This window comes from Orycteropus afer, unplaced genomic scaffold, assembly GCF_000298275.1.
Source record: "Orycteropus afer afer isolate SDZICR_OR568_19922 unplaced genomic scaffold, OryAfe1.0 scaffold00054, whole genome shotgun sequence".
NCBI classification, from domain to species: Eukaryota; Metazoa; Chordata; class Mammalia; order Tubulidentata; family Orycteropodidae; genus Orycteropus; species Orycteropus afer.
This window is the reverse complement of record NW_006921641.1, coordinates 13,738,542-13,765,670: the sequence shown is the minus strand read 5'-3', so window position 1 is coordinate 13,765,670 and position 27,129 is coordinate 13,738,542. Positions and strand designations below refer to the sequence as shown.

The 27,129-nt window shown below is 45.7% G+C and overlaps 2 protein-coding genes across 2 annotated transcripts in view; one reads left to right on the top strand and one right to left on the bottom strand.

The window, feature by feature from the left end:
* OTOF (otoferlin) overlaps positions 1-9,576 on the bottom strand; it is a 137,450-nt gene extending 127,874 nt beyond the window's left edge. Inside the window, exon 1 of the mRNA XM_007938881.2 lies at positions 9,498-9,576. Within this exon, the coding sequence (XP_007937072.1) occupies positions 9,498-9,576 (79 nt within the window). The remainder of the gene's footprint in view (positions 1-9,497) is intronic.
* A 7,920-nt stretch (positions 9,577-17,496) lies between these two features.
* Positions 17,497-27,129, top strand: part of FAM166C (family with sequence similarity 166 member C) — a 31,855-nt gene continuing 22,222 nt past the window's right edge. The window contains exon 1 of the mRNA XM_007938877.1: positions 17,497-17,570. Within this exon, the coding sequence (XP_007937068.1) occupies positions 17,497-17,570 (74 nt within the window). The remainder of the gene's footprint in view (positions 17,571-27,129) is intronic.

Below are 27,129 nucleotides of genomic sequence, written 5' to 3'. Positions count from 1 at the left end.
AAAAAAAAAAAAAAACCACCAAACCAAACTCACTGCCATTGAGTCGATTCGACTCATAGCGACCTGTCCTTGGGTGTCTGAAGCGGTATCTCCACAAAGTAGATTGCCCAGTCTTCCTTCCAAGGAGTGGTTGGTAGGTTTGAACTGCTAGGGTTCTGGTTAGCAGTCAATTGCCTTAGGCACTATGCCATCAGAGCTCTTTATCTTGGGTTTAATTTGTTCTTTTTGTAGTTTCTTAAGGCAGAAACCTAGACCATCAATTTTACATTTTACTTTTTTTCCTGTTATGAGTATTTAAAGCAACAATGTCGATAGTCTGTTGTTTTGATTATCTAGTGCCACTCTTCAGAAGGAAGATGGGGCAATCTACTTCTGTAGTTGATACTGCCTCGGAAACCCAAGGAGGGGTCTCTATGAGTTGGGTCCAACTCGACAGCATATAACAACAACAACAGTGCCACTCTAACAGAAAATACCACAAGTGGATGACTTTCACAAACAGGGATTTATTCTCTTATAGTTTAGGAGGCTAGAAGCCTGAGTTCAAAGTGCCAGCTCTAGGGGCTGGGTGATGGCCCCTCACCCTTGGGCTTCAGCTCTGCTTCTTGCTCCCATCCCACTGGAGCTGGAGGCATCTCTTAACTCAGGCAGCTGCTGCCAGCTACTAAAGCCGACGAATGCAAAGTCAACAAATAAAATGACACAGTACCAAGATTATCAAGCAACATGGCATGTCACTAGCTAAGTCCAGAAACAATCCCAAGATTGGCAAATAGCATGGCAGGTTGCTGAATGAAGACTCATCTAAATGCAGTGTCCAAGCATGTCAAAAAGCTTGAGAGCTTTCTCAAGGTTTCTTCTTATATACTGGAAGCAGACCACTCAAGGCAGCTACTCAACTGCTCAGGGTAGATTCCACCATGGAGGTGATTACCATTCTCATCATGGGGAGTACTACATCCAGCTGCCCAGCCACTCAAAACCAGGCCCAGCCAAGTTGACACACAACTTTAACCACCACAGCTGCATTTTCATTTCATTCAGTTAGAAATATTTTTTTGAATTCTCTTGTGATTTCTTCTTTGATCATAGGTTATTTAAAAGAATATTGTTTAATTTCCAAATATTTGGGGCTTTTCTAGCTATCTTATTGTTATTGATTTCTAACTGAGTTCCATTATGGTCAGAAAGCATACTCTTAAGATGTCAGTCTTTTGAAATATATTGAAACTTGTTTAAGTGCCCAGCATATAGCCTATTTTGGTGAGAGTTCTCTGTGAATTTGAGAAAAATGTGTATTTTTCAGTTTTGAAGTATAAAATCCTCTTCCATCAAGTCAATTCAGACTCATAACAACTCTATAGGATAGAGTAGAATTCCCCCATAGAGTTTCCAAGACTAAATCTTTATGAAAGTAGACTGACTTATCTTTCTTCCATAGAGCAGCTGGTGGGTTCAAACTGCCGACCTTTTGGTTAGCAGTCAAATGCCTTAACCACTGTGCCACCAGAGCTCCTTATAATGTTTTATAAAATGTCAATTAGGTCAAGGTGGTTGATGGTATTGTTGAATTGTCTATATCCTTATTGATTTTCTTAGCTGTTTGTGATTAACTCTTGTAATAACATTTTTTCCCCCATTTTGAGAAACATATCCTCAGTTTTATAATAACAGTTGATGGCAAAGTAGAATTTGAGTGACAAAATTCAATTCAAAAGGAGTTGTCCAGGAAGGCAGCTATTCCTCCTTTCATTCCTTAGTGTACTCTTTGAAATTCACTAGCATCTCACATAGCCATGTGTGGGTTACTGTATAGTCCACAGGGGAAGGTTTTTTCTTCCCTTTCACCCATTCTCAGTTAGATAGAAGTCCCATTTACCTCTAACCCTTTTTTCTATGACTCTTGTAGCATAGTGCCTAAGGCACTTGGCTGCTAACTAGAAGGTCGGCAGTTCAAACCCACCAGCCACTCCTCGGAAGGAAGTTTGGACCATCTACTTCTGTAGTGATACTGCCTCAGAAACCCAAGGAGGATCACTATGAGTCGGATCCGACTCCACAGGACATAACAACAACTTATTTAAATATTATTTCTGCCTTTACTTCTGTTTCTTTTCCTTTTCCCCACCTTGTTGGCACCCAGGGTACACATAGTAGAAACTCAGGCTAGGCCAGGGACTTAAACCTGTACTTCCTTCCAAGTGCTCACTCAAGTTCTGACTTTTTTTCAGGAATGATAGAGTATGTAGTTGTTTTTTTTTTTTCTTTTAAAGGATTCCTTATCTTTTATAGCTATGTACTGAATATTTACAGAGAAAATGCTTAGGATTTGCTTCAAAGTCATTTAGGGGTGGGATGAGCAGAAGGATACAGATGAAACGATTGGCCATGAGTTGATGGTTGTTAAAGCTGGATGGAGAGGGGAGTTATTGGGGTCATTATACTATTCTCCTTACTTATATATTTGAGGATTTCAATTATAAAAAGTAAAAGGACCAAAAAGAACCAGGCCCAGTGGTGGAGGAGGATGTAGCTTTTATTAACAGTAAAAGTGCAAAGATAACCAAGGCTTCAAATTCAGGGAAATTATTTGCAAGTCTGTTCTTGAGCAGATTTCCAGCAGCAGGTTTGCTGAGGGCCTTTGTAGCAGAAGACAGTTTTATATTCATTTCCATAACATAAAAGCACACTCCTCTTATCAAAGCTGAAAGCCTGGGGAACTTTCAGTGTGTTCTGCCTGTTTTCAGCGGTGTCAGCCTCAGCTTGCTGGGCTGGAGCAAGGTGGGCCTTAGGCAGAGAAGATTTCCACCTGTGTGTGTGTGTGTGTGTGTGTGTGTGCGCGCATGGGAGGTGCTCTGTATGCACCAGGAAGGGGAGGATGCAAGAGTACATCCTTTGGGTCTATGGTGAAAGCACAGGGCACCGTCCACAGCCTTCTACAGGTTGTAGAGGCTGTCCTAATGATCCTCTCTATCTCCTGCCTTCACTGGAGGCAATACATACCCACCTCCTTCAGAAGAGGAGATGCCAGGCTGGGCCAGAGTCCACAAACAGGCCCAGCCATCCAAAGAGCATCTCAGGGTTGGGGGCTGGGATATTCTACCTCCTTTACCAGGGATGGCAAAGAAGTTTCCAGACAGATATTGTCAAAAAGGAGAGCTCTTCCTTTTACTGGGGAAAACAAATGTAATTTGGAGCCAGAAGTGGCCCTTGCTGCTTTAGTAGGTAGGCTCTTCTCCCCAGCACCAAGTTGGGGCCCCACCTCCACCCACACAGTCACCCTTTTGGCCTCATGCTCCTTTCCTAGCTCATCTCCCTCCACTCACTTCCTGCACCCTCTGCTCCAGCTAAACGTAGTAGCTACCCAGTCACCATACACAGCTGGGTTATCCCTGCTCTAGACTCCGGTCCAATGAGCCCTGACAGGGGCAGATGACCCAATAAGGAAGGTAAGCATGGGCTTCACCACATCTTTGCTATGGTGAAAAATACGTGAAGGTGTTCACTATAGATTAATAAGTAAGCACAAGTAAACCATACTTACTTTGCTTACTGGCTACTCTGTCCTTATCAGGGATTGTACATTTGAAAAGAGGCTTTGATTGTATAGGAAGGTGTTATGGGTTTGGCAGAGAGATGCAGCCATACCTAGAAGCAGAGACTTTGATGTGGTGAAAAAATGTACAACTGTTCCCTACAGATTAGTAAATAAGCATAAGTAAGCCTGGGTTTACCTTGCTTGTTGGGTAATCTGACCCTGAGCCCTGGTGGTGTAGTGGCTAAAGTGCTTAAAGTGCTTACAGCTGAAAGGTTGGTGTTTGGAACCCACAAGCGACTCCGTGAGGGAAAGATGTGGTGGCCTCCTGCTATAAAGGTTAGAGACTCAGAAACCTTATGGGTCAGTTCTTGTTGTTGTTATGTGTCGTCAAGTCGGACCCAACTCATAGCGACCCCTCCTTGGGTTTCCGAGGCAGTATCACTACGAAAGTAGATTGCCCCATCTTCCTTCTGAGGAGTGGCTGGTGGGTTTGAACAGCCAGCCTTCTGCTTAGCAGTCAAGTGCCTTAGGCACTATGCTACCAGAGCTCCTATCTGTCAGTTCTACTCTGTTTTATAGGATTACTGAGTTGGAATTGACTCTAAGGCAATGGGTTTGGTTTTTTTTTTTTTTTTTTTTTGCCTCTGGTCCTGTTAGTCTCTCACTCAGAATGGGTTCCCCTCCCCCCACCAACCCTTCCTCATACCTTCTTCTGCATCTCCAAGCAGGGCCACTTATTCAAGATCCAGTTTAAAGGCTCCCTTTTCCTCCTCTTCTCCTTTAATGAAGTCCTCCCTGATCTCTGGGTAGCACAAACAGTGAAAGGCTAACTGAAAGGTTGTCTGTTCAAGCCTACCCAGAGGCGGCACCTCAGAAGAAAGGCCTGATAATCTAATCCAAAATCTATTTTCCAAAAAGCCAACTCTGAAAACTCTGTGGAGTATAGATATGTATAGTTCTACTCTCACACACAAAGGAGTTCTGGTAGCATAGTGCCTAAGGCATTTGACTGCTAACCACTAGTGAACCGCTCCTGGAGGTTCAAACCCACCAGCCACTGCTCAGAAGGAAGGTTGAGCAATCTACTTCCGTAGTGATACCGTCTTGGAAACCCAAGGAGGGGTTGCTGTGAGTCAGATCTGACTGGACGGCAGTGAATATATGACACACAAAGGGTTACCATGAATTAGAATCAACTTGACAGTGGTGGTGGTTCCCTGATTTCTGTAGTGCTAAGTAAGTGGCCATCCTCTAAGCATTGTTGCAATCTCCTGCCCCACCCCTTGGCCCTTTTATGTCTTGCATTGTGTTTCCACTGTGTCTGTGAGAATTCCTTCTCTCCATTAGATTGTGAGACCCTGGTTTATCTTTTAAGCTGTACTGTGTACTGTGAGTGCATATGCAATGATGTTTAGAAACAGCATGTTCAGTGAGTGAAGGGGCATGCCCACTTGCAACCTCTTGCTTATGACCCACGGCATAGAGCTAGACTCTCCAGCACTTGCCAGAGGGTGAGGCCAATTTCCCTCTAGGTTCCAGGAAGAGCCTCCAGGCTGGGGCTGATTGTTGAAGACAGTATGGGCCAAGGTTCTTGGTTTTCAGCTCCTGAGGCCTCTTCTAGTTCTCTGATTCTCCCTTGGATAGAAAGCTATAGAGTAGGAGTTCACAGCTGGAGAAACTGAGCCACAGAAACTGGCAGTGCCACAGTGGAAGGAAAACTTAAACCCATTCAACAGCCATTTCTTATTCATTTTGATGATCAGCCCCAGTGCCCAGCTCAGGGCTCAGTAAGGATGGCTAAGATCTGATCCCTGCCTGCCTACCTTTAAAGTTTCAGAAGTTAGTGCAGCATACAGAAATGTGGCCAATTTCTAGAACACAAAGTGCCATAGCAGACCTATAGGAGGAGCATATAAAAAGTACTTAGAGGCGAGGGGGAAGGCTTCACAGAAGAGGTAACATAGGAGCTGGGCCTTGAAAGTTGAGCAGAATTAAGGGGATTTCTCCAGGTGGAGGGTGAGGGTCATTCCAGGCAGAAGAAATGCAATGCTTCAAGTCTTGGAGGTATAAAAGGGCATGGCACATTTGGGGAATGGCAAGAAGTTCAGTATGGTGGGCAAATAGCAGAGTAGGAGTTGGGGATGTGGTGGGGAGAGAAGCAATAAGGATGAAAAGTTAGCTGGGTCAAGGAGGAAGCCTTGATAATGTGCCAACGGCCAGGTGAGTTACTCCAGGTGACTTATTGAAGATCAGATCCAGACTCTGCCCATGAGATCCTCCAAACCAGTGTTTAGGCAAGAAGGCTCTGGCTCTTCTCAAGCACCCAGAGCCAGCCTGCACTGGATTCCCATAATAGCCCCAGTACTCATGCTTGAGGGCTGAGCGGATTAAGCAATGAAGGCTGGGCCAGAAATACTTAGAGGCCTTTCCTACCCTGCGTTCTATGGCTTTACAATTGATGCTGAGAATTATTTAAGGAGTTGAGAAAGGACAATCCCAAGCTAATACTGCCCCCCTTTGAGTAGTGACCTGTGGTCAAGATGGCTCCTTCCCAGACAGCCCACTCCTGATTCTCACTGCAGGTCTCTGAGTTAAATTGGAATTGCAGTCTCCTTCTTATTAGTAGGCATTGAGAGCCCTAAGCTCCATGGCCTGCCTGCATGACTGTGAATAGAATCCAAGCCTTCTGGTGTCTTATTCAGTCTTCTTCACCTTTTGGCTGACCCAATGAGGCTCTAACTCTTGGAGGTCAGGGCTAGATCTTCTTCATCTCTGTGTTCCCAGGCCTGGACCAGGGCCTGGACATGGAAGACACCCAGTCCACAAATATCAGCAAGTTTGGTGAATGAATGAATACAGGCAGGACCCGATTAGGAGTGGCCATTGCTGTAGTCAGAGCTGAGAGCTAGAGACAGAGCTGGGCAGTGATTAGTGAGTGTTCCTTAGACCAGATTGACTGACTGGCCTGAGGCAGTGGGGAAAGAGGGGTAGCCAAGCATAAAGCTGATGCTTGCCAGGCCCACATGGGAACAGACGTCTCAGGGGCAGTCTGCTATAGCTCTGGAGTCTGCAGGACATCTTAGATGGGTGCTCCTACATAGCAGAGGCCAAGCCCAACTTGCCTGTTCCTGGCAGACACCCTCTGATATGCTTTCTTCTCCCCTTTATAACTTACATGGAGCCCCTTCCTCTCACTCATGGCTGACAGAGAAGGATGTGGGCTGGAAAGAAGAAGTCTCAGGAGCCAGCAGTTGTCTCTAAGGAGAATTGGAATGTCAGCCTCACAAACATATCAGCCATTTGAATGTTCTTTCCTCAAACTCTTTTCTACACCTATTGTGAACCGAAGCAATCTGATGAGGTAGGTGTTATTGTCATGCTCATTTTACAGATGAGGAAACTGAAGGTCAGAGAGACAAAGTGGCAGAACCCAGGTACGATCTAGGGCATCTGACCTTATCTTGAACTTCCTCCACCATAGCCCAGTAGGGTTCTTTCCTAAGTGTCCGGGATGGCATAGAACAGAAAATCAAGCTGTGTCTCAACCAGCTGGGCTGGCCTACTTGGGGACATTACCAATAGGCACAACTTGCCCAGGGTTACCTAACCCAACTCAAGGGATTTGAGAGCTTGGGCCCAGCATCTTCTTCTGACTCCTTGCCAGTCTCTCTTTTCTTTCTGTAGCTTTTTTTTTTTTTTTTTTTTGACACCAATGGAGATGCTGAATTGTTGTTAGTGTTGGTCTTTCGGGGTGCCTATTGTTGTCACCTGCTGGATGCAGCAGGTAAATGCCTCAGGCATCTCTAGTTGTTATAAAGAACTCTTTCAAGGAAATTGCTTGCCATCTTCTTGTTCCTACCCCAGTCCCCTTTCCCCAGGAACTCTGCCACCTCCTGCAAATGTTCAGCTTGGAAGAGGATTTCTCCACTCAGTCTAGAGGATGTGGTTTGCAAATAGGCTACTCTCTGCGTGGCCAATTGAAGCTGGAGTGCCAGCATCACTGCACAGTCAAACAAAGACAGAGGCATCAGATGAGACAGATGCTCAAGCCCAGTTGATCCAGCAGGGGATAAAGGAGCTTGCAGGGTTGAGCAGTCAGGACTGGGAGTGAGCTCCTGAGAGCTGGGCCCACCGTGACTCACACCCTCCACTAACACCATGCAGACCTCTTTGAGACTATGCCTTGATTGCTCTGTCTACAGAATGGGACTGGACTTGTGTAGCCTGCAACTGTCCTGTCACAGCTGCAACAGCACAGTGACTTGTAGCTGAACACCCAACAACTGTGGTGTCTGTTGAACATAGGGACGTGTTTCATGGGTAAAAGAATGCGGAAGCTTTTTCTAAAGCCAAGATGAGCCAGCAGGTGGCATGTGGAACTCCAGGGTGCTACAGAGAAAGCTGGTGTGGGAAGCAACAGGCAGCCTGCCCACCCTTCCTCTCCCCTCCTGCCTGGCCTGCTCCTCCCAGCAGAGACAGTACAATCACCGCCACCCTGCCTGTCCCTGTGAACAAGGGACAGCTCATGGCCTCATTTCCAGAAGTGGCCTGACTGAGGGAGTGATGTGGGTGCCAGGGTTCCTGCTCAAGAGTTCCAGAGAACGGCTGGCAGGCAGGATGCCGAGCACCAGCCCTTGGGTCTCCACTGTCTGTCCTGACAGAGATGCAAGTATTGGGTCCATCCTGGGCCTTGGATGTTCACTTCGTTCTTTAATATGGTTGGGTGCTCTCAGTTGCTCCCCCACTACTCTACCCCCACACCCAGACTCCACTCTGGGGAGAAAGGGCCATGTCTAGTGAAAAGTGCCCTGGCCTTTGGTCAAAGGCAGCCAGAAAGCCACCGGCATAGAGGGTTGGGTGGTGGGCAGGCCGGGAGGCTGAGATGGATGGGTCAAAGGCAGAGCTTTACCTGCCCTTCCCTGCCCTGCCTAAAACCCTCCAGGAGCCTCCCATCATCCTCAGAGTTCAGTCTAGCCCCATTTCCTTGGCTCTGCCTCTCTCTCCATCCTCAGCTCCTGTCCCAATGTGGGCTCCCAGCCTCACACAGCCTCTGTCAGTGCCTATGTTCCAGCTCATCTCCCAGCCTTGCTGCATGCTGTTCCATCTGCCTGCTCTTTCCTGCTTTCCCACCTTGCTCTCTCCTTTTGGGGCCTCTGGTCTCAGCTGAGATGCTTCCTTCTCCTGGAAGCCTTCCCTGACCGTGCCCTCTTAACCTGGGTTAGGGTGCAGATACACTTGTCCCCATCCTCATTGTATCCCATGCCTTGTTGTACTTGTCTGCTCACCAATTCTCCTCTCCCAGATTGCAGGCTCCTTAAGGGCAGGGCCTGTGTCACATTCAGCTTTATATTCCCAGCCCCCAGCCTCAGCACATAGTAGATCATGGTAGATGGTCACTGAATACATGAGTGGGAGAAAAAGAGGAGAGAACGAATAGAGCAAAGGCCAGTGGGTCTCATGAGATCCCTACCTTGGGGTCAGGAATAGATCTGAGAGAGGCCTGGAGTACCCTCATCATGCCAGGGCTCAGAGAACTCCCAGCTGGCCTGGTGTCTAGGAGCTATCCCATCCCCACCCTGTGCCCAAAGGAAACCAATCTCTAGGAGGTGGAAGGAAGAAGGAGCAGGCTCAGTCCTGGTCCCCTAAGCCCAGGGTGTGGGCTTCCTGCTTCTGTTTCCCCTAGAACCACCTGCAGCCAGAGGACTTATCACTTCAGGGCACTGGCACATTAGTGAGTACACGCGGAGATGACACAGATAGAGATATCAAAACACAGAGACCCTTCAGATTCAAGGAATCAGAATGACCAGTTACGTCAGGGGTGGATGGCTACCCATGGGAAGCCCATGGGCCTAGACCTGCTGAGAACTTTTCCCACCCATCCTTCCCACCCTGCCCTATTCCTGACATCCTCCAGAGAGAGGGCTGCCCAGTCCCCGTAACACAGGGGCTTCCCTACCTCGGAAAGTCACTTTGGCAATCCGGTCGCCCTTGCCCCGCAGCTCTGTGACGGTCTTGAGGTGAACAAGCAGGGCCATCCTGGTGTGGAGAGCCTGGGACTACCAGGCAGAGCAGCTGGGAAAGGAGTGAGCCTGAAGGAGTGTGCGCGGCTCCTCTCCCTGCTGCCTCCTCCTCCCACGCCCCCTCTGATGCTGCCCAGAGAGACCAAGGCAACCGTGTAGAGCTGCTCCTTCCAGCGACTCACAGAGACTCACAGCCCTGCAGCCCCCGCCCCTCCAAGTTGTCAGCCCAGCGTGTCTGTGTGTGTGTGTGTGTCTGTGCGTGTCTGTGTGTGTGGTGTGCACCAGCGTGCAGCCTGGGAGTGCAGACACACAGTTGGAATTCATTATTCAGCAGCCTCTGTCTCCTAGATAAAGCGCTGCCCAGCTTCAGGTGTCTCCTCCCGGTCCCTCCAGTGGAGGCTATTGCCCACCCCAGGCAGTGCTCTGCCTCCCAGCTGCTAAGCAAGCTCTCCTGCCACCAGGAGTGGGCAGAGAGGGGTCAGCATGAGCATGGGCGGGACACCCTCTTCCACGGGGAACAAGGAACTTCATACTCTGTGTGCACAGGAAGCTGGACTGTTGCACTGGTGTTTTCTGGGTGATCCATGCCTCCCACACAATTAAGTTGGCCACACATGGCCGCTGATGCCCACGAGGCTTAGGGAAGCTGGGTGGGCCATGCCTGGCTGCTCTGACTGGGTCCTATAGAGAAAGCCCAATCCAGGGCTCACATGCTGAAAATCAGAATCTACTAGGCAACGATAAGGCTATGCCTAGTGGCTGGTCCCTCAGTAAAGGGAGGACAAGTGTTTGGGGTCTTCAAAGAGAGAAGGGAGTGTGCTTGCTTACTTGCCCCCATGAGGGCGGGGTCCTACTCTGCTTGGAATCGCTGCATCTGAGGCTGGGATAATGGGGTACTGCTGGAGGGGGAGCTCAGGAACCAGGCTAACCATTACTGTGAAGGCTGCTATCACTCTGCCTCCTGATGACCCTCCATGTGTCTGAGTAGAGCTGTGCTCCATAGTATTTTAATGTCTGGTTTTCAGAAGCAGATCACCAAGCCTTTTTTGCAAGGTGGACTTGAACTTCCAACCTGTTAGCAGCCTAGCACTTAACTGCTTGCACTCCAAGGGACTCAGTGAAGGCATGGGAGACTGTTCTAGTAAGAGCAGTGTTTAAGGATGAAGAGGGCTAAGGATGGTGAGATGGGCTGATGTTTGGTTTCCAGCAATAGCTGCAGAGCTTCAGGCCTGCTTTTTTAATCAGTTGCCTGGGCCTATGGGGAAAGGTTTGAAGGGGTGTCTGTGGCAGAATTTCCAAGGACCAAAGGGGAACTGCTCCCTCCTTTCTTCCAGCAACATACCCCAGGAAGAGCTCATAGGGAAAGGGGCGCCAGGGGCTGAGATCCCTGGGCCTAGAGCTTTGTAGCCTTGCTCTTACCATTTGCTCCCCATGGAATGCTCCTGCTCTCCAAACCCTTCCCCTCTTCCTTCTTGGCCTGCCCAACTCCTGCTCACTGTGGACTTAGCTTAACTGGTGCTTATTCCTGGAAGCTGCCTCCATATCTGCACCTCTAGCACAGACTGGATTGGTGTCCTCCTTGGTGCAGGTCCTGTCCGTCTCCTCACACTGTATCATTGGGCTGCTCCACTTGCTTCTGCCTCTGACTGGGTGAGACCCTGGGCACAGTGTCTTTACATCTCCAAAGCCTTACCCCTGTGCATAGCTGTTGTTAGGTGTTGTCAAGGTGGCTCTGACTCACAGAGACCCTCTGTACAGCAGAACAAAAAGCTGCCCGGTCCTGTGCATAGTAGGATGCCCAATAAATGTTGACAGGATAAAAGCACAACCATGGTGATCTATCTAGAACAAGGTCTAAAGGTTTAAAAAGCGAAAGAGAGAGAGATCTGAGCTGCATAGGACTTTCTTGGCTGCACTCTTCACAAAAGCAGATGGCCAGGACTTTCTGACAGGGTGCTGTCGGGTGGGTTAAGAACCACAGAATTTTTGGTTGGCAGCGGACAACAAACTGTCTGCGCCATCCAGGGACTTTACAACAAGACGTTATTCCTTTTGAATTCCATAGCCTTCTTCTTCCCGCTTCTAGATGTTGCCATGCTACTTTGCCTGCATTTTGTCTTTCTTTATATATTATTTTTCCATCTCTTTTTTCCTTCCTTGACTCCTGCTTTCCTTTCTCACTTTCATCTAAACATATTGAATTCAAGAATATTTTAAGATATTGTGTTTATTGAATATAAATGAATCTTTATTTTTTTTTTTTAAATTAAGGAGCTCTGGTGGCACAGTGCTTAAGGCATTTGACTGCTAACTAGAAGGTTGGCAGTTCAAATCCACCAGCTGCACCATGTTAGGAAGATAGGACAATCTACTTCCATAAAGATGTACTACCTCGGAAACGCAATGGGGGCCACTTAATGGCTCCTTTAAAAGACTAAATTCACCAGCGTTTTCCATCCATGAAGTTAGCAGGTAATACATGTTTGTTTGGCTCTCTGGAAGTTCGCTCCCAAAGGGCATAAATTTCATGAGGCCTCTATAGGAATGTGCATCTTTAGGAAACAGCTCATGAATCTGCCTTAGGCAAGGCATTGAGCTTTTCTTAACCTGGGTTTCCATATCTATGAAATGGAAGCAATTCCAACTTGTCAATACTCACTACTCCTCAGCTGAGCCAGGATGGGCATCCTGGGGGCCCACCTGACCCTTCTAAAACCTAAGCCAGATCCTACTCATTTGGGTAACTCTTTAGCATATATTTATTCAACAAATGTTCACTGCATTCCTTCTTGTGTCAGGTGCTGGGGTTCAGGGATGGAGATGACACAGTACCAGACCTCATGCAGAAGAGACAGATGGACAAATACAGATCATTACAGCGCAGGCTGATGAGTACCATGAACAGGGCTCAGCAGCTCAGAGGCCATGAATGGGGAGAGGGCATGCACAGCATGGCATTCAGCCTAGTCCAAGGGCTGGGCCATTAGGAGAGCTTTCCTGGAGTATGTGACACCTGAGCAGAGAGTTTTTCTTTCAACAACTTTTAACTGGTTTTCTTATTGTAACACATATTCCATGTGGAGAATTTAGAAAAATATAGACATGAATGCATTTTGAAGGGTGGGTAGAAATTGCTCCCCCTAATGTGCAACCAGACATTACCTCCAGTTCCTTTTCCTCCCCAGACCTTAGTTTTTCTGCTTTTTGCACTTCTTGGAAGCCTGGCCGCTGTCCCGCAATTTCACTGTTATCTGTCAGAGAGTCTTTTGAGGATTCTTGTTGCACCAGCATCCTGTGAACTCATTAGTGTCTGTGGTCTTCATCAGCTGCCATTTACAGAGTCAAACTGTGAAGATAACACTTCTTCCAGATCTGCATCTGATGGGGATGAAATGAGACTGGGAAAGACAACTGTAAACGCAGAGCATTTTTATTAATAGCAGGAGTGCTGCAAGGAGTGGGCACAGGGTCTGGGTCTGAACCACAAAGAGCACCCCAGCAGCTTGGGAGTAACACAGCCTCCATCATCCCCACTGAAAACCTAAAGTGCTGGCCCTCCCTACACTGGTGTGAGGGTCACTGAAGAAATTCCATATTTGGAGACTCCAAGCTGTTACACCCTCAACCTGTTGCCAATTCCAACTCCAAGCTCTATGCATATCAACTGATTCAAGCGTCCGTTAACTTGCATACTGTTATTATCCCCATTTAATAGATAAGGTATGTGAGCCATAAGCTCACAAACCAAACCCATTGCTGTTGAGTCAGTTCTGACTCATGGTGACCTCGTGTGTTACAGAGTAGAACTGAGTTCCATAGGGATTTCTTGGCTGTAATTTGTATGGAAGGAGATCACCAGGCCTTTCTACCACAGCACTGCTTGATGGGTTTCAACCACCAGTCCATGGCAAACTGTTTGTACCACCGAGGGACCTTAGTCACTCCCTAAAACAAACCTAAGCCCCAAACCCCCTAGAGCCAGGAAATGGAGGGAGCAGGAGCAGACTTGGGGACCTTGGGAGTGGCAGGATATCCAGATAAAAAGGGGTGGGAGGCAAGGCTAGGCCTTGCCCCCTAGAGCCAGGAAAAGGAGGGAGTGCAGGGACCCAGAGTGGTCCAGGTAGAACCTACATAGGTTCCAGGTAGGAATTAGGTAAGGGGAGGGCACAGAGGTTTCCAATAGCTAAGGGAGACAAATTTGTCTGTCAGTTTGTCATCCTGTGAGGCTTGTACATTGCTGTGAGGCTTGAGGTTGTGCCACTGGTGCTTCAGATGTCAGCAGAGTTGCACATGGTGTATAGGTTTCAACACAGCTTACAGACTAAGACAGACTAGGAAGAAGGAGGAGGCCACCCACTTCTCAAAAATTGGCCAGGGAAAACCTTATGAATAGCAGAGAAACACTGTCAGATACATTACTGGGCAACTTTATGAATAGCTTGGAAACATTGTCCAACACAGTGCAGGAAGACGAGCCCCTTGAGTTGGAAGGCACTCAATATGTGACTGGGAAAGAGCTGCCTCATCAGAGTAGAACCAACCTTAATGATATGGGTAAAGTAAGTCTTTCAGGACCTCCATGTGCTGATGTAGCATGACTCAAATCGAGGACAAATAGCTGCAAACATCCATTAATAATTGGAACATGGAATATATGAAGTATGAATCTAGGAAAATTGAAAGTTGTCAAAATTGAAATGGAATGCATAAAGATTGATATTCTAGGCATTAGTGAGCTGAAATGGACCAGTTTTGGCCATTTTGAATCAGACAACCATATGATCTATTATTCTGGGAATGACAATTTGAAGAGGAATGGTGTGGCATTCATCATCCCAAAGAATGCTTCAAGATCTGGCCTGAAGTACAATGCTGTCAGTGATAGGATAATATCCAAACGTCTACAAGGAAGACCCATTAATACAACTATTATTCAAATTTACACACCAACCACCAAAGCCAAAGATGAGGAAATTGAAGATTTTTATCAACTTCTGCAGTCTGAAATTGACTGAACATGCAATCAAGATGTGTTGCTTATCACTGGTGATTGGAATGCAAAAGTTGGAAACAAAGAAGAATCACCAGTGGTTGGAAAATTTGGCCTTCATGAAAGAAATAATGCTGGAGATCGCATGATAGAATTTTGCAAGACCAACAATTTATTCATTGCAAATACCTTTTTTCAACACACAAATGGTGGCTATACGCATGGACTTCGCCAGATGGAGTACATAGGAATCAGACTGACTGACTACATCTGTGGCAAGAGGAGATGGAAAAGCTCAATATCTTCAGCCAAAACCAGGTCAGGAGCTGATTGTGGAACAGACCATCAACTGCTCATATGTAAGTTCTACTTGAAGTTGAAGACAATTCAAACAAGTCCATGAGAGCAAAAATATGGCCTTGAATATATGCTTCCTGAATTTAGAGATCCTCTAAAGAATAGATTTGATGCATTGAACACCAATGACTGAAAACCACAAGAATTGTGGAATGACATCAAGAGCATCATCCGTGAAGAAAGCAAGAGGTCATTAAAAAGATGAGAAAGAAAGAAAAGACCAAAATGGATTTCAGAAGAGACTCTGAAATTTGCCCTTGAGTAGAAAATAGTTAAAGCAAACAGAAGAAATGACAAGCTAAAAGAGCAGAAGATTTCAAAGAGCAGCTCGAGCAGACAAAGCCAATTACTATAATGAAATGTGCAAAGACCTGGAGTTAGAAAACCAAAAGGGAAGAACACGCATGGCATTTCTCAAGCTAAAAGAACTGAGGGAAAAAAAAAATAAACCTTGAGTTGCAATATTGAAAGATTCTATGGGCAAAATATTGAATGATGCAGGAAGCATCAAAAGAAGATGGAAGGACACAGAGTCACTATACCAAAAAGAACTGATCGATCTTCATCCACTTCAGGAGGTGGCATATGTTCAAGAACCAATGGTACTAAAGGAAGAAGTTGAAGCTGCACTGAAAAAATTGGTGAAGAACAAGGCTCCAGGAATTGATGGAATACCCATTGAGATGTTTAAATGGACACTCTGCTGGAGGCACTCACTCAGTTATGCCAAGAGATTTGGAAGACAGCTACCCGGCCAAATGACTGGAAAAGATCCATATTTGTACCCATTCCAAAGAAAGGTGATCCCACAGAATGTGGAAGTTATTGAACAATATCATTAATATCACATGCAAGTAAAATCTTATTGAAGATAATTCAAAAACAGTTGCAGCAGTATATTGACAGACAACTTCCAGAAATACAAGCTGGTTTCAGAAGAGGACGTGGAACGAGGGATATCATTGCTGATGTCAGATGGATCTTGGCTGAAAGTAAAGAATACCAGAAAGATGTTTACTTGTGTTTTATTGACTATGCAAAAGCATTTGATTTTGTGGATCATAACAAATTATGGATAACATTGAGAAGAATGGGAATTCCAGAACACTTAATTGGGCTTATGAGGAAACTATATATAGACAAGGAGGCTGTCGTTCAAACAGAAAAAGGGAACACAGCATGGTTTAAAATCAAGAAGGGAGTGTGTCAGGGTTGTGTCCTTTCACCATACTTATTCAATCTGTATGCTGAGCAAATAATCTGAGAGGCTGGACTATATGAAGAAGAACATGGCATCAGGATTGGAGGAAGATTCATTAACAACCTGTGATACACTGACGAACAACTTTGCTTGCTGAAAGTGAAGATGACTTGAAATACTTACTGATGAAGATTGAAGAATACAATCTGCAATATGGATTACATCTCAATATAAAGAAAACAAAAATCCTCACAACTGGACCTATAAGCAGCATTATGATAAATGGAGAAAATATTGAAATTGTCGAAGAGTTCACATTGCTTGGTTCTACAATCAGTGTCAGTGGAACAGCAGTCAGGACATCAGACGACGTATAGCACTGGGCAAATCGGCTGCAAAGGACCTTTTTCAAGTGCTGAAGAGCAAAGATGTCTCCTGATACAAAGATGTGCGCCTGATACAAGCCATGGTATTTTCAACCACCTCATATGGGAGCTCTTGTAGCATAGCGCCTAAGGCACTTGACTGCTAACCAGAAGCCTGGTGGTTCAAACCCACCAGCCACTCCTTGGAAGGAAGCTTGGGCAATCTATTTTCATAGTGATACTGCCTCAGAAACCCAAGGAGGGGTCACTATGAGTCAGGGCTGACTCAATGGCACATAACAACAACATATGCATGTGAGAGCTGGACAATGAATAAGGAGAATGGAAGAAGAGTTGATGCTTTTGAGCTGTTGGAAGCAAGAATGCCCAGACAACTCAGTGGCACCTAACAACAACAACAATAACAAAACAAACGCAAACCCATTGCCATCAAATTGACTCCAACTCATAGCACCCTTTAGAGCAGAGTAGAACTGGCCCATAGGGTTTTCAAAGCTGTAAATCTTTATGGAAGCAAACTGCCTCATCTTTCTCCTGAGGAGTGGCTGGTGACATGGAACCGTTGACCTTTTGGTTAGCAGCCGAGTGCCTTAACCACTGTGCCACCAGAGCTCCTTTTTCAGAAGGTTTGTTCTGTGACAAGCAGGTCAACCCTGTGGAATCACTGAAGCCCAAGTGAACTGTGGAATTGGACTCAAATGTAAATCACACACCCAGTTTTTCACGTTATGTGTTTCATCCCTTACATATAAAGCTACAGTTGTGGATTAGTTTGAGGGACAATATGAAGTGAAAGGGAGGCATCTTCTGCCGGAGCCCTACGGGCTGCTCCAGGAAGGAGCCGGGAGGGCGCAGTACACTGGGAAGGGGGCTGCAACGCGGGGCTGGACCTCTCCGACTGCGACTTTCGTTGCCAGGCGCGCGGTTGCCAGGTGACCCGCGCAGGCTGTTTACTTGGGGCGCAGAGCGCGGGGTCTCACTGCGCGCTCACCGCACCCACCATGGCCTCTCGCAGCGCAGGCACCCTACTGACCGAGTTCAATGCCGCCTACGTGCCCCCCGGCCTCATGCCCGGGTAAGGCACCAGGCCCCACCTGAATCTGAGGGTCAGAGCCCCTGGGGGTGACCCTTCTCCTCCAGGCCTCCAGGACCCCTTCGGGTTTGAAGCGGAAAGAACCCTGGAGCGCCAATTTTTCACCTGGCTCGGTGGACTTTCCGGGGGCAGGGGATTGCACTCCCTCTAAGCAAGCAGTGGTAGTAGGAAGGCGGGCCTGAAAGCTCTCAAGATTCTCCGGAGGAAGTCTGTCCCTGGCCAGAGCCAGCGTAGGGGGACGAGGAGGGGGGCACCAGTCCAAAGCGGGTTCTGGGAAGGGGGAGGAGCTGGAGACTCCGCGGAGTTTGGTGTTTGGAGAGGCCAGGCGAGGCAGACTGAAGTGTATAATAGCAAGAGTGCGAGAGTTCGGGAGAATGGAGCAGGCTTTTTGGCCTCAGCACAGGACGGGGCACTCAGGATTCGTGCAGAATTAGAATTTGTTGAAGGAGCAAAGGAAGTGGGATGGGCGCCCTCTCGAAGAATCTGGCAAGGTAGGACCGACGGTAATGTTTAATAGTGTGCACTATCCACTGGATTTTGTGGTGGATCGTTTGACTAATCTCGCAATAATCCTCACAGAATTTTAATTTTGAAAGCTTGCTAGCCCACAAAGCTGCTTTGTCTTTGTTGTTGTTGTTGTTATGTGCCATCGAGTCGGACCGGACTCATAACGACCCCTCCTTGGGTTTCCGAGGCAGTATCACTGTGGAAGTAGATTGCCGAATCTTCCTTCCGAGGAGTGGCTGGTGGGTTTGAACCGTCAGCCTTCTGGTTAGCAGTCAAGTGCCTTAGCCACTATGCTAGCTTTGTCTTTAGCAGTGTTCTATTATCCTGTAAGCAAGATAAGCATGGGCTTGCTTGTGCTTATTTTCAAATCTATAGTGAACACTTTCACATTTTTTTCACCACATCAAAGATTGTACTTCTATGGCTAGCATCTATCTTTCTCCCAACCCCAGAGCACCTTCCTACAGAATCAAAACCTCTTTCAAATTTATAATCCCTGACAGGGATAGAGTACCCAGTAATCAAGGTAAGCAGGGCTTACTTTTGCTTATTTATCTGCAGTGAACAGTTTCACATGTGAAACTGCACAGATAAGTAAGGCACAAGTAAGCTGTGCTTACCTTGCTTATTGGGTAATCCACAGCTAGCTTTTAGCATTTTCAGATGCAGAGTCAAAACTACCTTTCTCTGGATGTTTTCAACCATCAAACATCTAAATTGCAACTCTTCCCTTCCGTTCTTTCTCTCAAAGTGTTTAAGGTTTCCAACTTCAAACTCCTCTTCTAGGGTATAAGATGATATTCATCTCTCCTACCAGTCAGTGGAAAGAAACTAGATTCTGAGAAGCACCCCTACACAGTAGCAGCAAAACTGTATAGAATAAATGAGTGAATGAATGAATGAATGAAATTAATATCTTGAGAGTTCTGCAGGCAGAGTCTGCTATTGGGTGAAAAAGAACCCATATGCTATCTCTTGCAAACTGAACATAGTGCAAAATGAAGAAAAGACTACACAGAGCACATTTATGTATGAAGGCTGGAGTGTTTTGAAGCAGAATAAGCAAGACATTGGAGGGTTGTAATTTAAAATCATTTCTGGAGACTGTGCACACAGAGCACAGTCAGTAACTAGAGGCTGGTGGTCCATTTGTGGATAGGCCATTTCTCTGGGCCTTGGAGAGTCCCCAAGCTACTTTGGTTCTCATCAAACAAAGCTGGTTTCCCAGAAGATGGTATTTTCCTGAAGCTGGCTCTGTTAGAAAAGGTGATTTAGGATTTTCACATTAATTCTTTCATTCAGTGGGACATTCATGTGATAAAGATGTATGGAGTGTGTTAAGATGCTGAGAAGATAAGGACAAACAAGTGGGGTGCTGTCCTCAAGGGGCCTCCAATCTGGTGTAAACACATAAGATTTAGTTCAAACCCACCTTTGCAGCCTTGGATTTACACCACATTCTGGATGTTCATCATGAGGTTTGGTTTTAGATGTTGACATATTTTGTATTGTTTTCCTTAAGCTGCCCACAGGCTCCAATTAGAACCCTTCTGTCTTTTGCCATTTCCTGCCTACAAGGCAAAGCCTGGTACTTCTGTAAACCCTTCCTCCAGTTACCCTACACTGTGCAGGATGTGTCTCTATCCATGCCACTTATCTGCCATTCCCTTGAGTGCCCTGCCTTGCAATTGATTTAGAAATTGTGATAACAAGTGAATCATTAATTAGGCTTCAAGCCTGAGCCATGCTAGTTTGGGCAGCTGAGCCTGTATAGGCCGGCTTTCTTGTCTGATACTTTCTGGAAGGATATGCTCTCCTTAAAGCTTCCATCAACTAGGAATGAATTGGGTGGTTTTATGTTTCTAAACGCTACCTCACTGGCAATTTTGTTAACTTAATGAAAGAATCTAAAATTCCCAGCCACACATGGATGATTATTGTTTTTGTGTGTCTTTTCAAACACTAATCACAGGATTTTAAGCACAGCCAGCCTCTTCCTGAGTCTGGCACTCAAATCACCCCTTCTCCCTTACCAGTTTTATTTGTAGAGGCAGAGATTTGTCCTGCAAATGACCTTGGAGCTCATCTAGCCCAGCCTCTTCCTGTTCCAGATGGGGTTACTGAGGTCTTGAGGGGCCTTGCCTGAACCAGGTCCATGACATCCAGCGTTGTACACCCCTGTGTGAACACTTGCTGTATGAGCCGGGGGGTTGTGCTGGGCTTGTTAGAAACTCAAAAAAAAAAAAAACCAATAATCTTCACAACAATCCAGATGAGGAATCAGAGATCTGGAGAGACTGAGCAGCTTGCCTAAGGTCATTCAGCAAAGAAGTTGCTGAGCCAAGTCTTTGTGACTTCAACACCCCAGCTCTCCCCAACATCTATCTCCCTGTCCCTGCCCCACTCATGCTGCCTCTCACACTACCTCCCTCTGTTAGCAGGGAGGAGATGGAGCAGATATTCAAAGAACTGCTCTGGAGTCAGGCTGCCTGCATTGGAATCCTGGCTTCATCATTTACTAGTTGCATGGCCTTAGGAGTGTTATTTATCCTCTCTGTGCCTCAGTTAGGTTCCTGGGTGGCAAAAATGGTTTGCATTTCACTATTCACTTAAAAGATTGATGATTCAAACTCGTCCAGTGGCACTGTGGAAGAAAGGCCTGGTGATCTTCTTTCATAAAGATTATAGCCAAGAACACCCTCTGGATGTCAGTTCTACTCTATCACCATGAATCAGATTGATTCAACAGCAACAGGTTTGGTTTGTAGGTTTATATTGTTCACACATCTTATCTGTTAAGTGGGGATAGTAACAGTCTATAAGTTAAAGAAGGCTTTAATCAGTTAATATGCATGGAGCCTAGCACACAATAATTGTTAGCTGTTATCAGCAGTTAGAGCTCCCTATCTTGTGCAAGACCTGATTCCAGGCACCATGATGAACATGGTCTTCAGACCAGTTGGCTAGGGGTTCCATTTGGTCCCTTCCTGTGCCTAGGTGGCACAGCTCTCAAGCACCTTGCCACAGCAGTGTCATTGTTAAACGGACAGGTCTAGGCCTGTTTTCTGAGCATTTTAAAGAAGGGTCCATTGTGGGGCCATGCACCTGTGCCACTCTCTGTGGCCCTTGTCCCCAGGCCAAGAGGTTACACAAGATGTACAACAGTCAACCCCTCTCATCAGTTCTTACTCCAACTGAGGGAGCAGAACGTGCCATCCATTCAAGCCCAAAATACAAAGCAGATAAATTCTACAGCCCTGCCTGTCCTTCTTCTACCTTCAGGCCCTGCCCCATTCAGAAACCCCCTGTGTTAGATTCTTAGGGCTGCCATAAAAAATTATGACAAACTAGGTGGCTTAAAACAATAGAAATTTATTCATTCACAGCTCTGGAGGTCAGAAGTCTGAAATCAAGGTGTCAGCAGGGCCATGGTCTCTCTGCATGCTCTAGGGAAGACTTCTTCCTTGCCCTTCCATCTTCTGGAGACTCCTGTCTTTCCTTGGCTTGTGACAGCATAACTCCAATCTCTGCATCTGTCTTCACATGACCTGTTTCCCTATGTGTGTCTGGGTGTCCTCTCATCATCTTATAAGAACATCAGGCACTGGATTTAAGGCATACCCTAATCCAATACGACCTTAACTTAGTTACATCTACAAAGACTCTATTTCCTAATAAGGTCATTCCAAGGTTCTGAGCAGACATGAATTTTGGGGGAGACACTATCACAGTCCATGAGAGCCAAAATATGACCTTGATTATATCCCACCTGTATTAAGAGACCATCTAAAGAATAGATTTGGTGTATTGAACACCAATGACCAAAAACCAGAGGAATTGTAGAATGACATCAAGAACATCATGCATGAGGAAAGCAAAAGGTCATTAAAAAGACAGGAAAGAAAGAAAAGACCAAAATGTATGTCAGAAGAGACTCTGAAACTTACCCTTGAATGGAGAGTAGCTAAAGCAAATAGAAGAAACAACAAGATAAAAGAGCTGAGCAGAAGATTTCAAAAAGCAGGTCAAGAAGACACAGCCAATTACTATAATGAATGTGCAAAGACCTGGAGTTAGAAAACAAAAGGGAAGAACACACTCAGCATTTCTGAAGCTGAAAGAACTGAAGAAAAAATTCAAGCTTCAAGTTGCAATATTGAAAGATTCTATGGGCAAAATATTGAACGATGCAGGAAGCATGAAAAGAAGATGGAAGGAATACATAGAGTCACTGTAAGAAAAAGAATTGGTTGATGTTCATCCATTTCAGGAGGTGGCATATGATCAAGAATCGATGGTATTGAGAGAAGAAGTCAAAGCTGCACTGAAGGAATTGGTGAAGAACAAGGTTCTAGAAATTGATGGGAAACCCACTGAAATATTTCAACAAATGAATGCTGTGCTGGAGGTACTTATTCATCTACGTCAAGAAATTTGGAAGACAGCTACCTGGCCAACTGACTGGAAGAGATCCATATTTGTACCCACTCCAAAGAAAGGTGATCCCACAAAATGTGGAAATGATCAAATAATATCAGTAATAACACATGCAAGTAAAATTTTACTAAAGATAATTCAAAAATGGTTGCAACAATATATTGACAGGGAACTTTCAGAAGTGCAAGCTGGATTCAGAAGAGGATGTGGAACAAGATATATCACTGCTGATGTCAGGTGATCTTGGCTGAAAGCAAAGAATACCAGAAAGATGTTTACTTGCATTTTATTGACTATGCAGACGCATTTGACTGTGTGGATCATAACAAATTATGGATAACATTGAGAAGAATAGGAATTCCAGAACATTTAATTGTGCTCATGAGGAATCTGTACATTGACTAGGAGGCTGTTGTTCGAACAGAACAAGGAGATACTGCATGGTTTAAAATCAGGAAGGGAGCGTGTCAGGACTGAATCCTTTCAGCATACTTATTCAAACCATATGCTGAGCAAACAGCCTGAGAAGCTGGACTATATGAAGAAGAATGTGGCATCAGGATTGGAGGAAGTGTCCTTAACAACCTGCGATACGCAGACAAAACAACCTTGCTTGCTGAAAGTGAAGATGACTTGAAGCACTTACTGTTGAAGATTAAAGACTAGTCTGCAGTAAGGATTACACCTCAACATAAAGAGAATGAAAATCCTCACAAGTGGACCAATAAGCAGCATCATGATAAATGGGGAAAAGATTGAAGTTGTCAAATATTTCATATTACTTGTTTCCATAATCAACACCAATGGAAGCAGCAGTCAAGAAATCGGACAACATATTGCACTGGTCAAATCTGCTGCAAAAGACCTCTTTAAAGTGCTGAAGAGCAAAGATGTCTTTTTGAAGACTAAGTTGCACCTAACCTAAGCCATGGTATTTTCAATATATGCATGTGAAAGCTGGGCAATGAATAAAGAAGACTGAAGAAGGGTTGATGCTTTTGAGTTGTGGTGTTGGTGAAGAATACTGAAAGTACCAAGGACTGCCAGAAGAACTAATGAATCTGTCCTGGAAGAAGTGCACCTGAACTGCTCCTTGGAAGTGAGAATGGCCAGACTTCCTCTCATCTACTTTGGTCGTGTTGTCAGAAGGGACCATTCCCTGGAGAAGGACATCATGCTTGGAGTGGAGGTGCAGGTAGTGCTTTAAAGTGGAGGGTCAGTGAAAAAGTGGAAGGGATTGAGATAGATTGACACAGTGGCTGCAATGATGGGCTTAGGTATAACAAGGATTGTGAGCCTGGCACAGGACTGGGCAGTGTTTCATTCTGTTGTACATAGGGTTGCTATGAGTCAGAGCCAACTTGTTGGCACCTAACAATGGAGCTCTGGTAGCATAGTGGCTAAGGCATTTGACTGCTAACCAGAAGGCTGGAGGTTCAAACTCACCAGCCACTCCTCAGAAGGAAGATGGGGCAATCTACTTCTGTAGTGATACTGCTTTGGAAACCCAAGGAGGGGTCACTATGAGTCAGGTCTGACTCGATGGCACATAACACCAACAAGAACAACAACACTATTCAATGCACCACACCCCCATCACCATTCTCTCCAAGAGGCAACCTGTTCTCTCCCAGCCCAGACACTTAGGGGCCTCCAGCCACTCATCTGCCTTTCTATTGTATTACTGACTCTTCCTTAGGGTCCATAGACCATGCCATTCTTTCACCCCACTCCAGGGCCTCTGATGCAAGGTCAGCCCCCCATCTCTTCCTTAGATTTTATTTCTGAGCTGTTTTCCTTGTTAAGGAAGATGGGGCAGTTTTGAAGGTAAATGATGGCCTCTCACACAGTCCTAAGGAACCCTCCTAAACAGGGGGTCAGGAACCCCCGGAAACCTGAACTTTGTAACAGGGACACTCCTTCTCCAGAAGGAGGAAGAAGCCCTTTAAATGAGGTTTCACTTGTCAATTCAATGCAACAAATGTGTACAGAGCATTGACTAGGGTGGAGAATGCCAAGATTGCAAATATGAGGAAAACAGCCTTCTCTACCCACCCACTGGCACTGAGTTGATTCTGACTCATAGCGACCCTGTAGGACAGAGTAAAACTTCTCCACAGGGTTTCCAAGACTGTAAATCATTATGGAAGCAGACTACTTCATCTTTTTCCCGTGGAGCAGCTGATGGGTTCAAACTGCTGCCCTTTTGGTTAGCAGCCCAATGCTTTAACCACTATGCCATCAGAGTTCCTTTCTCTACCCACAGTTTATAATTTAGAAAGAAAGGATATATGAAGGGCTCAGATACTTACAGCAGAATATAAACTGAGGGATCTGAGAAGCACAGAGAGCAAAGGAGTTCACTGGAGGGCACAGACATGGTCTAAGGTGTGGGTTGGAAGAGACCTCATGGAAAAGAGGGTATTTGAAATGTACCTGGAGGAAATGGATCAGATCACAGTGGATGAGGAGAAGAATAGAGAGGAAAGTCCTGTGGATGGAGGGGATGAGAAAAGGCATGGAGTGGAGGTGCAGGCAATGCTTAGTTTCCTAGGGTTGCCATTACAAAGTACCCCAAACTGAGTGTGTGTGTGTGTGGGGGGCTGGTTATAAGAAGAGAAATGTATTGTCTCACAGTTCTGAGGACTAATAGTTTGAATTCAGGGTGTTGGCAGGGCCTACTCTCTGAAGACTCAGAAGGTATCTTGGCTTGCCTCTCTCAGCTTCTGATAGCTCCAGGTGTTCCTTGGTTTCTATATGCATCTTCACATGGCCATCTTTTCTCTGTGTGTCTTCTATTTTATGAGGACACCAATCATATTGGATTAGGACCACCTATGACGGAGCTCTAGTGGTATAGTGCCTGAGGCATTTGGCTGCTAACCAGAAGGTTGGCAGTTCAAATCCACCAGCTGCTCTCTGAAATGAAGATGGGGAAATCTACTTCCGTAAAGATTTACCACCTTGGAAACCAAATGGGAATCACTGGGCGTTGGTTTGAGTTTACTCCAGTATGACCTCAGGTTAACCTAACTGATAACACCTTCAAAGACCTTATTTCCAAACCAGGTCATGTTCACAGATTCTAGGGGTTAGGATTTCAATGTTCCTCTTGGGGGACACAAGTCAACCCATAACAGGCAGGATATACTTTTGAAACAGCAAATGGCTGGTATAGCCAGAGTGGTAAAGCTGCAATATGAAAAGTAGATATGCTTGGAAAGAGAGGTTGGGCCTGTGTCATGAGAGGCTTTGAGTGCCTGGCCCAGTCTGTTCTTAATTTCATAGGAAACCTTGAAGGTTTTTGCCCAAGGGAAGTATGTGATGAGAACTTTACTCAGTAGGGAGTGTTATGGAGAAAGACACCCTGTGGAATGAGGACATACTGAACAACAGCTAGCTAATTAGTTAATAAGACTGCTCATGGGATCCCTGATGGCTCATGGTAATTAATTTTAATGTTAGCTATGGGATACACCAGTGCTTTTAAGAGGCGAGAAGGGGGCTGCTCCCTGTATATAGCAGTAATCCACAATGGGCCTTGGAATCTACAGGAGATCCTTGCCTAGGGGCCCTGCTGAGCACTGTCTCCTAGATCCTACAGTGAATATAGATGGGGGAGGGGGAGGAAGCAGACAAAGGGTTACAAAAAGAGGTGTGGTGGCATCAGATACTGCCCTAAGGGACTGTTTGATGCCACATTATAAAATCTGCCATTCCCCTTGGTTCATCTTTACACTGGCCTGCCACAAGACCAACAAAAATTGGCCCCAAGAAGGTTCTGCTGTGCAGCTGCATGGGATCACACTCAAGGCTGGTAGCCCTACCATGCAAAGGTATGCCTGCTGAGAGCTAAAGAAATGTGAACATGTACGTGGCACATGCTTGCTTGCCAGAGCAGCAAGTTCTGAACAGGAATGCAGGCAGAACCCTTGGAGGATTGCGGAGGAGAGGGCTTCTATTGGGATGCAAATATCTTGGTATTCAGAGAAGGTGGAAAAGCAGGGAGCAGAGGAGTATAAGAGAGAGCCTGGGGGTGGCTAAGACTAGAATCACAAGAACACGGCACATTTCTATAACTCCTTTCTCTGGAAGAGCCTAAACCTCTCTGTGGGTGTGATGCATTGTGCCAGTGTTCCCGCTGTGCACTCTGCAGATCAGAGCCAATCCCTTTTTAAAATGATGTCTCAGGACGTGGCATCCTTGTGTTTATGGACTTCGCACTCCTTCAGTGAACAGTTCTTGAACAGTTGTCATGTGTCAGGTGCTGTGTAGGTATAGAGGATAAAGGAGATTAGTAGGAGATAGGTTAATTTGGATTTCAGTGTGGATTTAAGGATGATAACCTTAATATTACTCATCTGTCAGTTTGTCATATTTTTTAATGCATTTTATTGAAATATAATTTATGTACAGTGAAATACACAAAACTTAAGTGACATGGGTCAATGCATTTTTTTTTGTCATGGGTGTGCATATATCTATTTCTTTTTTTATTTTTTTTATTATTGTGATTTGGGTGAACATTTACAGAGCAAATTCACTTTCCATACAGCAGTTTACATATACTTTGTCTCATGACATTGACCACAGTTTA